This window comes from Equus quagga, chromosome 5, assembly GCF_021613505.1.
Source record: "Equus quagga isolate Etosha38 chromosome 5, UCLA_HA_Equagga_1.0, whole genome shotgun sequence".
Classification (NCBI taxonomy): domain Eukaryota; kingdom Metazoa; phylum Chordata; class Mammalia; order Perissodactyla; family Equidae; genus Equus; species Equus quagga.
The window spans coordinates 57,004,149-57,016,776 of NC_060271.1; the positions used below are offsets into that span (position 1 = coordinate 57,004,149).

General features: G+C 42.3%; 1 protein-coding gene across 1 annotated transcript; it reads right to left on the bottom strand.

Moving 5' to 3' along the window:
- Positions 1-286: 286 nt before the first annotated feature.
- On the bottom strand, positions 287-10,716 carry NMS (neuromedin S). Its single transcript, XM_046661794.1, has 8 exons — positions 10,641-10,716; positions 8,441-8,496; positions 5,022-5,045; positions 4,873-4,926; positions 3,193-3,267; positions 2,095-2,130; positions 1,439-1,480; positions 287-325 (listed from the first exon to the last, which is right to left on the bottom strand). Exons 1-8 carry the CDS (start codon positions 10,714-10,716, stop codon positions 287-289), a joined length of 402 nt encoding a protein of 133 aa, XP_046517750.1.
- Between the last annotated feature and the right edge of the window lie 1,912 nt (positions 10,717-12,628).

Consider the following 12,628-nt stretch of genomic DNA (forward strand, 5'->3'; position numbering starts at 1 on the left):
GCATGGAGCTCTCATCCCCTCAGCTGCTGAGACAGCACACCTGCAAATAGCCGGCACAGAAGCAAAGGCTGTGTTGTTTGCCTGGATAGCCTGCTTCTGCCAGGCTGCAGGGAGGGTCCCTGTGGTGCTGAGAACAGGAAAAGAAGGGGCAGGGGGTCCTCAGAGGTTCCACATGGCCTCCGTTTCTTTGGACTATCACCTCTCTGGCTGCCTCTCCTTCCCCCTAGTCGGACACATGACACTGCTTGGAGGAGAAGAGCCGCAATGAGCCTGACCTTGGACTATCCTACCCGGCATTATCTTCAATGCTTCTTCCATTCCTTGGCTGAAAAAAAAGGAGCAGCTTACAGGTACTGAGACAAAACTACCTGGAACTTATTTCTTGGCTTCAGATTCTTTCTCTCCTGGGCCGTAAGGCCTTGTTCTCCTAACTGGGATGTCAGCAGCCTCCTTGGGGCTCTCCTGTCAAGTTCCAGCCCCATTCTAGTCTGTTGGTCCCCTGTGGCAGGGCTCCAGGACCCTTGCTGTTCCTATGCCCCATCACTGCCCCCACCCCACCGCTCCAGCCCTTAGCCTCTGTTTAGGTGTCAGGATGATCTTCAAACCATTTGTCACAGGACTTCTCACCCAAAGACATCATGGACACCCACTGTTTTTCAAAGCACTTTCCGAAGAACAACTAATCACGGTCATGCAAATTAAAATGGTGCACGTGGTGGGGTGGGAAGCAGTTCTGTGGTGAAAGTTTGAGAAACACATGATTAAGTCGTGTTAAACAGGTTGTTTCCTGCAAGACCTGCTGCTGTGCCCTGTAAACCTTCGAGAACGTTGGGTGCAGTGTTTTCCAATCTTGTTTGATCTCTATAGAGCATCTCTCAGCACCAAGGACCCACAGAAGGCAGTCTGAGGGGCACGAGTCCAGTAGTCTGATTTACACATCTTTCCAAGGCAGACGCTGAGGACCTAGCAGGTGAAGCTTAGCTAGTGAGTGGCAGATCACAAACTTTTAGCTCTCTGACTCCGTGACCTTTGCAAGAGGCTCCAAGTCCTCTGGGAAGGAGCAGAGGATGGTACCTACACTGCTATTTCCAGTGTGTTTTGGGGCCAAGTATCCTGGACCTTTATGCTCAGGAACACGGACTACAACTCTGATTGGTCCCCATGTCTGTCCATCAGCAGAACTCCCGCCCCCCACCCCTGGGCTCCCAGAGCCCTAGTTCTCTCAGCCCTTGTCCTTCTGGATGCCCTTTCCTTTACAAGCATCAAGCTTCTAGGCGGAGACTTTGAGAGTCATCCCCTAAGCAAAGGGTGAGAGAGTCCTTACAATTATTCACCAGTTTGCCATAGGGCACTGGCTGGGCTCATTCTGCAGGAAATCCATAATTGGGTGGCAGGGGGGAATCGGGGTTAAAAACAGAAAAGAGGAAATGTGTTATACCCTGAAAAGGAAGAATGCTCGTCCCAAGGTGGCAGCGTGATCCTGAAACATAAAAACACAAACCATCCTGCAACCACGTTGTGCCAAATGTTGTGCCAAATATCGTTAAGAGATGCCTATGGCAGCGGTTTTCACAATGAGGTCCCCACACCAAAAGCATCAACACCACCTGGGAACTTGTTAGAGATGCAAATTCTCAGGCCCCTACTGAATCTCCAGCTGGGGCCCAACCATCTGAATTTTCACAAGGTCCCCGGGTGTTTACGGTGCACAGTCCACCTGGAGATGCACTGGTATACGGGCTTCATGCCACTTGCAGTATGTCTCCCCAAGTTTGTACAACTGGCCTGTGGACCCCCGAGCCAGAGAAAGCAAATCCTCAGGAGCAGATGGCCCCAGGCGGCTCATTTGTGAGACTGGAGATGAATTTAAACAGCCAGAGGCCGTGCCCCATGATTCCTTTCTGCCTCAGGATAAGCCCAGGGAAACCCAAATTAAATGCTCAGCCTCAGAGAAGATCTCAGGGGCATATCATGAGACAGTTCTTTCCAGAAGTGATCTAAAGGGGCTGCAAGGCGGCCCAGCTCCATGCCCTTCCCTGTCCTTCTCGAATCTATCTTTCTTTGGGGGTTGTGTTCTCCACGGGGTTTACATACCTTCCTGGTAAAGTCCACTGCCGCAGCCCCCGAGTCCTGGGAGGGAATGAGGCAGAGGTTAATATAACGGGAACCATGTCCCCAAGGCTCACAGTTGTTCTGTGTGATCCTGCAACTCCCTGGTTCTGTTCCAAGGTAGCCAGAAGTTAAGTGCAAAAAAGCAGCTCATGGGAAGGGCTAACCATGTAGCCAGTAATAATTTCCTGCCTGGACAGGCTAGCGTGTTTTCTTGATTGAGTTACCATTTGTGTCCAGGACAATGTTAAGTTTGCTCACTCTTCCCAACACCCTCAACTTGAAATTAACCCCCGGTTTTAGCAAGTGTTCCAGCATACGCCATTTCAGCTTCTTCAGATTGTCTTTGCCTGTGGGTCTGGCCTAACAATGGAGTCAAACTCAACCTGGAAGGCTGCGGGGAGCAACGGATCAAACATACTACTGCCCATGCTTACGATGACCAAGGGATTGTCCAGGAACTGAGCAGTTTCCTGGGGGTCTTGGCATTTTCAGAGCAAAAACTAGGAAAATCCTGGGCAAACTGGGATGAGATGGTCATCCTACTTTGGCTCAGTGTCCAAAAAAATTTCTTTTTTTGCTACCATGCAACAAAACTTTGATTGACATTTTAACAGATTCAGCTATTACTGAAACTAGTAATTTATAAACTTAAAAAAATTTATAAAGCAACAAAGCTCTGAGATATAGACAAAAGGTCAGATGGGGCAATGGGAAGCAGAGAATATCACCAAGGCAAATGTTCATGTCAAGAGGCAGAGGAAGGGCCAGGGAAAGTCAAAAAACAACACAAAAACCAAAATGAAACATGTAGCTGAAGAGAGCAAAAGAGAGGATGTCACTACCTTGAGCCACAGGCCCTCCCTCAGCCCTGAAGCCACCATGCGGGGTTACAGTGGAGAGACTGAGGCGCGGGAAGGTTAAAGGACTTGTGCAAGGTCAAAGGGCCAGAGCTCCCTCCCAAGGTGGAGACTTAGAGTCAAGGAGAGAATGCAAGCGAGCCCCAAGGCAATGACACACATTTACCATGGTTACATGAGCTTTTAGTGGCACAAAAATATGGTGGAAGAAAAAAGCACATACGCGCTGCAGGAATCTTTTCATCCTTCTATCGGCGAGCTTTGCAGCCAGACGCATTAAAGGGTGCACGGGAGGAAACTGCAACAGAGAGGCGCCATGAGGTCAGACACAGCACTGGGACACAGCCCAGGGCTATGCACAGTCCTCTCCACTCACTCCCTTACAAATGGGTTTAATTTTCAGAGCAAAATCCATTTCTGAGCCTAAGCTTGAAGTTTTATGTTTTCAATAAAGAATCGCTTGCCTTGATAGCAGGTTTCAATTCCAACACAACACTTAAAAATATTCCCTTAGAGTAAATCAGACTTTTATCTGGATGAACCCCAAGCATGCCATCCTTCTGGTGTGGAGTGCATTGTCCCAGAGAAGCATCTCCAGGCAGATCCTTTCTCGCAGGTGTGCTCTCCTCACCTGACGGGTGAGGTGGAAGGGCAGCATCCATAACCTTCTCCCTGGTGCATTTCATTTCCCTGTTCTTGTCTGTGAGTGCCCGCACGCACACAGACATACACACCTGTATCTTATCTAGTCTTTCTGACTCCTCCCTGAGTACTCTGACTCAGAGTAAAGGGTAATTTGTGTCACAGACAGAGCTTAGCTTTCCCCTTCCATTGTCCTTGCTCCCTTTGCAGCGCCCATGGCCCTTCTTGACAATATCCTCGTCCTTACCTGATCCCCATTCCTAACCCTATACCACTGATGAGTCTTTGCCTCTTAAGGAAAAAATATTTTGCTGAGTCTTTGTTCTTTTAAGGATCTTCCTGAAGATTGGAAAGCCTTGATTGCATAAATAAGTGACTTTCTAATGGAAGAATTTCAGTTGCTGGGACTGGGCGCCTGAATTAAAAATTATATTCCATGACCTTCCCAATATTCCTCAAATCATACCCTGCAGAAAGTGTCTTATACGACCTGCTCCCAAGGGTGACTCAAGTTTATAATAAGAAAGTTAGAGGCGATGCCTCTCATTCCCATAGCACGTCCACAGCATGGCAGTTACGGAAGGTGCACACCCCTGACCACTGTGGGGGAAATGCTGCTTGACACTTTCCAAAATTTGAAAAATGGAAGGTGACATGGAACAACATAAACAGAGCTCAATATTTACCAGGTTCTTCTTGTACATCTCTTTAAGTGCATAATAAAAAGTTATTTCTTACTTATTTTTTAAGATGAGCTCAGCCTCAGCATTCTGGCTTTTTTTTTTTTAAAGATTGGCCCTGATCTAACACCTGTTGCCAATCTTCCCCGCTTTTATTTTTCTTCTCCCCCAAGCCCCCCCAGTACATAGTTGTATAATCTAGTCGTAGGTCATTCTGGTTGTGCTATGTGGGACACCGCCTCAGCATGGCTTGTTGAGTGGTGCCATGTCCACACCCAGGATATGAACACATGGAACCCTGGGCCACTGAAGCGGAGTGCGTGAACTTAACCACTCAGCCACAGGGCCGGCTCCAAAAAGTTATTTCTCATTTTTTTTCTATAATTTATTCTCTAACTTTTCAGATCTGTCAGCCTCCCAGCACCCCCACCCTGCAGCCCAGGAATTGAGCACTGACGAAGCCATTAGCCAGTGTCTGGAGGCCCTGCTGTTCTGCTATCTGCACGTATTAATTAGGAAGAGATAAAAGGCATGCGGAGGGGAGTGACTTTACAGAAAGATGATTACGATAAAATACTGACCCCAGTTTTAACTGGATGTGTCGGCTCCTGAGTTCTGGAGTAGTGAAATAAAAACTATAGGAGAAAAGGAAGTTGATTTTAGTACTAAGTGTCACTTGCCGCGAGCGTGGAAGTCGCATGCTTTAGTTACTGGGCTGGGTGGCACTCACCCTTTTGCGTACATCTTGATCACCCTGGAAAGAGAATTGTGAGAAAAGCTACATGGAATCTTAGTGAGGCAGGCAACTGACAAGGTTTCAGTGTAAGTCACACCAGGGACCTTACCAGATTTACCTGAATATTATGAAATAAATTGCCAATCTAAAGAGAAATCCATACACAAACTGAATAAGACTATAGTCAATGCAGTGCCCAATAAAAAAAGAAAGTTGCCAGCAATACATCATTATTTTAAAATTTAATCTCACTTCACCTTTTTGATCTTCAGGAGAGAAACGTGCTCTACGATTCAGCAAAGCAACACCCCAATCAATTCCCAGATAACTATCCAACTCTGAGGTGGAATAAAATAATGATTGCAATTTTTAATTTGCTGCTGGGTATACCCTAGAATTCAGTTTTTTTAGAGGTGGTTCAAATTGACCAAACTTTTTTCCCCAAAAAAGTCTCCTCACGAATCCTCACTCTCCTTGCAGAAAGCCCCGCTCTTCCTTTCCGCATCCTTGTCAGAGCACCGCCGTGCCCTCGTTTGCGTGGATGACAGCCCAGGAAGAGCTGCACAGGCTCTGAAGAAGGCATCTCAGAAAACAACGGCACAGGTTTCCATGGCTGTATGTTATATCAAATTGCTGGAGATGATTACTGTGAATGATCTTTTAAATATGCTGCTCTGGCTACAGTGATCAGCCGCACCCCATTCACATTTAAACGTTCTCGAAGCAGCTCAGACTTCAATCAAGACAGAAAATGAAAGTTGTTAATAACACTGCTAATTTTGTTGCTGTGAATACAATTACATCTTCCCGCATAGTTTGTGGATAGCTTCTGCGGTGAAAGCAGCCAATGAACATATATGCACACACACACGTATGGGCACACACACACAGATACACACTAGAATTAACCAACGTTACTAATAGCAGAGGCTCTGCAGAAATTAACTATTTCCTTATGATCACCGCTTCTAAATCTGCAGAAAGTATTTACCCTTTTTACAGCTCCTGGTCTCCTTGTCAGCATCTGTTCACAGTGTAGTGAGAGTGTGTGTGTGTGTGTGTGTGTGTTTTGGACACTTATTGAGCAGACAATTGTTTTTTGTACCATGTTCATCAACTTTATATCACTACTTTTTAGGCCAAAAAATACCAAGGAATTTGAAGATGCTTTTTCAGGTGCTAAACATCACTCTCAACATTTCATATGGACTTTCCTTGCTTTTTTCTTTTTAGAGAAAAAGCATATTTTAAATTTTACTTATCTATCTTGTTTATTATTTATTTCTCCAACTAGAATATAAGTTCTATGAGAGCAGGTGTTTCACTGCTGTATCTCTAACTTCTGGCACATGGATGCTCTCAATAAATATCTTTTTTCACATGGATGAATAATAGGGTTGTGTTCATAAGAATCTATTGCCCTTTTTCCCATCTAAACTTCTTCTGATCCCACATCAAGACCAGAAACACAAAACACCAAGAGTTTCTGCAGGTGCCATTATTTGCAGAACGTGACTGCTTTCTGAGCTGCCTCAAGATGAAAGTCCTCTGGAGACAGAGAGCTGGACTCCTCTGGAGACCAGAACTGCAAGTGGACTTAGAGCCCAGATCACTCATCCAGACACCGGATAACTGAGGGACCCAAAGCCCCAAGAGAGGAAGTGACATGGGGGAGGTCACATATGAAGGCAGCAGCAAGACCAGGAGGAGCCACAGTCTCTCTGTTAATAGCTTTACAATATTGGTAATTTTGTTCACTGAGCAACTCCTTAGCCTTCTGCAACTGGAAACAATGAACAGGATCAGTTTGGGAAAATGGAGAAGGTGGAGGGAAATTCATTCCAAGTGGACCATTGCACTTGGGGAACCCCATAACCCAACTTAATACTGCATGTAGCGCATGTGACAGTCACACTTCTACTTCCTCTGCTTATGTAGAGGATGCTCCCGCAGTCCTCATGTGAGGGATAGGGAAGCCCCTCCAGAGTGGGGTGAGGAGGCAGTGGTAAGGAGATGGAGAACTGAGTTCTTGTCCTGAATTTTTGCTCCAGGTACCAAGGCTATAAAGATTAGTTGTAAAGATGAGAGATGACAATTGCTTTCAAACACATGCATAATTGTAAACTGAAAATAAGAAGAAATAGGCTAATATGTTTATGAAGTTTAAGAGAGAAAGTGATGTTTGAGTCTTGAAAGGTGAAAATTAGTTGCATCAAGAGACAATGGTAACAGCTTGCACTTAAGTGCTGTTATTTACCATGTTCTAGACACTGTTGAAAACACTTCACAAATATTAAAGGAACCAATACTCACAATAACATTATGAGGCTAGTACCACCACTATTGCCTATTAGAGATGGGGAAACTGAGACATAGAGACATTAAGAAACTTTCCAAGGTTAGGTAGATCTGAGTTTCAAACCAATTAGTTTTAGAGTCTGTGCTGTTAACCACAGCCTGTGAAGGAGGTAAAGGCATTTTTGACTAAGGAAAAGCCTGTGGGTATAGTGCCTGCTGCGTTTGGGGAATAGTAGAAGTTCAATGTGGCTGGAGCATGGTGTGCTGCGGGGTGAGGCAGGGGAGGGAGGAAGAGATGTGACTCAAGGTGAAAACATACAGTCTATGATAAGAATCATGGACTCTACTCTGATACCATCCCCTTGCACTTTTGATTGAATCAACATCACTCTGCATCCATTGAAATATTTCTGTTGTGGTTGCTATAATTACGATTAGGTCCTTTATGTGAGATCTATTGTGTTGGAGAATTGTTATATCATGGTATATCAGTTTGTAATGTATGTTATGATACGTCATAACATATACAGTTAATGTAATTATATATGTATATAAAATTATGATAATTTTAGGAATACATATGAACTACAATATTTTATGGTAATTTATATTTAAGAGTTTCACTTATTTCTTAAAACTATACTCTTACACACACACTTATACATACACACGCCTGTAGGTTGCAAAAGAGCATGCTTATTACAAACATCAACTATGGCGTAAATGTGTGCATTGTTATAACCAGAAGAATTATCATAGGAATGTTTTTTTTTTTACCTTAGATTGCCTAGAAAGAGTTGTCCAATATGGCAGCCGCTAAAAAAATGAAGGAAATGAATCAAAGATAAGTATAAATTCTTAGTCAACAGAATTCTATTACAACACAAATAGAATTCTAAAATTGTCCCGTTTATGAACCTTGCATTATCTTCTCACACAATAGCAGTGAATTTCAGCAAAACTCCCAGGATGCCTTAAATGAGGCCATGAAAGTGGCAACAGTGAGTTCCTGCTGCAGCCAAGAATCTTATCTTAAAATAGTTTTAACATTATCCACATGATATTTTCAAGACCAAGACTAAATAAAAATCTCACATTACCGAACAACAGCATACCTTAAGCCACACAATATCCAAGCCATCCGGAGGATCAGCTAAGGGTTGGGGAAATCCTATTGTGAGAAATCATAAAAATATCAATTAGGAGAAAAGAGGTCATAGCATTGCCTTTTAAATCTTTACCATGAAAAACATACAGAGATTCTATTCATACAATGTTGTTAAAAGAATTTACAAGGAAAACAAACTTCTACCTACCACTAGCAAACCTGAGATTTGTACTAACATTAATTTAGAATGGCATGTTTTTTTATTTACCAGGAGATAACAATACAAGAGTTATCAACTCAGGAAAGAGGGAAAAAATACCTAGGTAAAAACTTGATTTGTATTTTGAAGGAATTTATGGGGATGGAACATCAGGAAATGGTGTTCAACAAAGTACGTGCATCAGAATCACCCTCAGAACTTTTACAAAATGTGGATTCTTGTCTCTCTGCTTCATCAGACTCTTCAGGGGGAGGGCTGTGGGGAAGGTTGCTACCAGCATGCAGCTGGATGCTGCGCCAGTCAACTTGTGTCTGACCTAAATGAAGTCTTTACCTCATTTGCATATGAGAGAACACTTGGAGGAGTAGCTATTACTGCAGTTGAAAGAATCAATCGGATAGGGCAGAACTAACAAGATGAAACTAAATGGGATGAATATAAAACGAAAGATTTTTAAAATGTGGGACACGGAATATCTGGCATATATATATACATATATATAGTGAGTGATATTTTGCTCCCTGCAATCTTCTATGAGCCAAGAAAAAGCTAACGTAATCTTGTCTTGTATTCAAATAACAGTGTCCAAACATTGAAAGGTAATAACGCCATTTAAAATGATAAGATATGTGGTAAAGTTAGAGGAACCAAGCACAGTTTTCATTGGCAAAGAGAAATATTACGAAGTGTATGTTAACTGCCTTTAAATATTTTGAGAACTTTTGTAAGAGATATTAATCTTATATCCCCAAAGGGCAGAGCTAGGGTTATCGGATAGAAGTTACATGTGATCAGGTTTCAGCTTAGTGTAAACAAGTTTTTGATGATTTGAGCCATTCAAAAAATGCAAAGTAATTTAAACCAATCCTTTTAAGAGGGTCTGTGTTAACAATACCTTCAGAAAGACCATCAGGGGCCTACCCTCAGAGAACATAAAATCAAACAGGAAAAAGAGGGAGATGGATACAAATATATAGACAGATAAGTAAAAGATAATAACAAGTTTCCAAAAGTGTAATATAAACAAGATTCTATTGAGGCCCAGAGGAGGCAGCTACAGGCTGTCTTAGTCTGGTAGTGAGTTGCATGTCACTGAAAGTAATCAAATAGGGAAATCACAGAGGAGATCCCTGCTCTCCGTGAGAGGTTCAAGTAGATGACTAGATGGTCTCCACAGTTCTTTGCAATAACTAGGTTTTGTGATCACACTGCAGGGTGGCAAAAGAAGTATACCATTTGAAATATATTTTCTGTTTGAATATAGTTTCTACTCCCCTAAATCAAAATTCTAATGGAAAAATCCAAAATTTTAAAATAATCCGTGTTTCCAACCGTAGCTATTCGGGCACCACATCCTTCCCTGCATCATATGGCACGTTAGCTGGTGAAGGGAAGCAGATTCTGGCTGCTAACCCCATGACTCACCCCTGATTCCCTGTAAACGCTTGGTTCTCGGACATTGGCCAAGCGACGTCCGCGTCCGGTCAGCACCTCGGACAGCGCCGCAGCCCGGGAAGACTCGGTGTCTCTGCTGCGCTGAGATCCTGCCTCCCAGGAGCCCCAGAGAAAAAATCCTCAGGAGCCGCCCCTCTCCAACTATCCCTCACTCCTCAGTCTTTGGGTCTGTAAACTAAATTTTATCGTCCTTGTTCTCATCTCTTCAGAACTCCAGAAGAACAAATGTTTAATTTGGAGTCATTCCCGAACTCATATTCCTCACAGTTTCAGCATGGCATCCTCTGGACAGTCCTAGGGCAGGAGCTGTTTAAAGACAGTTCCATGGGGGATGTCCCCTCCTCTGATAAAAGGCTGCGGCACCCGGCTCTGTCCACTATCTCTTAAAGGTTGGAGACAGATGAGAGGGTGGAAATGGGGTAAGTGAGGGAATAACATTTGCCTGCCCCTGAACCACCCTGAAGGACCAAGGGCTGTCTCAGTCCTTCTTAGAGCTCAGACCAACTGGGGTCTGATGAAGAGGTCCCCTTACCTGAAGAGGGGATCTGTAACATGCAGAAGCAATAGATGGCCAGGATGGAAGAGAAGAGGGGAAGAAGATGTTTCATTTTCAAAGTCCGCTTTCTCTTTACTGGCCACAGATGAGTGCCGCCAGGACAGGAATACAGCATTTTTCCAAGTTCCGCAGGCAGAGGCAACTCTCCTCCCTGCGTCTGATCGGCCCAGTCCAGAAGGGACCTTTATGTGCAACGCCCCGGAGCCCATTGGCAGAGTACCAATCAGCTTTGCACAGGAGGACCCTGCTTTTCTCATAAATGTCATGCTGGGCCCTTATTTGTAGAATAATATTCTCCTAGTGTAGGCATTGTAGACAATCATCTTTTTCAACCTAGCAATAAAAATAAAAAGCAGAGAGTCATAATTGTTATTCCCTAGTGGTGTGAGAAACATTTTGAACTCAAGAAAGGCTTTTTTCCTTTTTTAAATCAAAGAACTGGACATATATCTATAAATTCTTGCATGATGAAGTCTTATTTCCAAAGAGGTTATTTTCCATTTTAACAAAGGATGTTCTGAAGTCCTTCGTGCATCTGAGAACAAAATTTGGAGTCCTGGATATAAGATCAAATGAAACTTAAAAGTTCAATTAAGGTTTTTTTAAAAAAAAAAATCGTGGTTGGAAATTAGACTCTTAAAGCTTTCTCCAGATTTATTTATATCAACAAGTTAAATATTTCAAATTAAATCAGTATTCAAGAAAACATGATAATGTTTAATAATAATAATAACGGCAATAATAAAATGACTCCATCTACTCAGCTCTTATCTGTTTTAGACATTTCACACAGGTTATTTCATGTAATTCTCATGGAAAACCCAAAAGAAATGTATTATTATCTTAATTTTATGAATGGGAGAATTGAGGCTGGGAGAGATTAAGGAACTTGTCCAAGGTCACCAAGCCATCAAGGATGCAGAGCAGGAATTTGGACCCAAGGGTATCTGAGCCCAGTCATGTCTTTAAGAGTGTGAAATTTTAGCTGATAAGTCATTTTTTTCTTAAAAGAGCCTCCTTGAGCTTGGATATGGGATAGAAAGGAGAAAGAATGAAGTCAGCTATTTCTTGCAAAAGTGGAAATATATTTTTCGTAAGTGAAACATATCCTTCCATTTTTTTCATTATGTTTATTTTTGATCTTGCTCTTTTAAGGATTAGCAGGTAACTAACAGCTGTTGGATGCTTATAAGTTGCCTCAGACATGTTAATACTTTACCTAAGTTGTCTTATATAATTTTTTAAATGAGTGAACTTTTTAAGAATAATTTTGGGTAGGAGTTGCTCAAAATGGACTGTTTATTCATGACTTAAAAGGTGGCATTTTGCTAAAAAATTTCTAATTCATAACAGAGTGGGAATTATGAACTAGTTTTAGCCATAATATTTTGCCTACTTCCTTGAGCCAGCAAGAAATAGAGACTTCTATTTGTTACAGTATTTATCACTTTGGTTCATGAGAATAACCCAAGGTCTTTAAACATCAGCAGAGATTATGTCTTTGTTTTAAAATACACCCACTACCTAACAGCAAGTCTTTACTGAATGAGAGGAAAAAATGAACGAATGCTTTTTGAACACAAACCATTTATCTATATGGTATTAAACACAACTACTAATGGACATTTTAGACACAACACACACATAACAGCAAAGGTTTGTGGCAGTTCTGTTAAGTGACAATCAACAAGTACTTTTTGAACATCTGGTCTGTGTCTACCACAAACAAATCTATGATAACTCTGATTGGTATCAAATTTATTTCACGTTTCCTTTGCATCTTTTTTCCTTTGCACATTATTTCTCAGATATTCAGGATAAAAAATAAAAATATTATTTTTAATGCTAATTTAGAAATAGGAAAAAGGAAAAAAAAGAAAAAGTCTGCATTTAACAACTTTATTGTGGACTGAATTGTGTGCTCCCCGAATTCATTTGTCAAAGCTCTGAGCCCCAACCTGACA

Bases quoted from the DNA above. Each gene is read 5' to 3' on its own strand.
- NMS (XM_046661794.1), bottom strand. From the start codon at position 10,716: ATGAAACATCTTCTTCCCCTCTTCTCTTCCATCCTGGCCATCTATTGC. The intron at 4,927-5,021 runs GTGAGTGCCACC...TTTCTCCTATAG, and splicing joins ATCAAGATGTACGCAAAAGG to TTTTTATTTCACTACTCCAG. The intron at 1,481-2,094 runs GTATGTAAACCC...TTTATGTTTCAG, and splicing joins CAGTGGACTTTACCAGGAAG to GATCACGCTGCCACCTTGGG.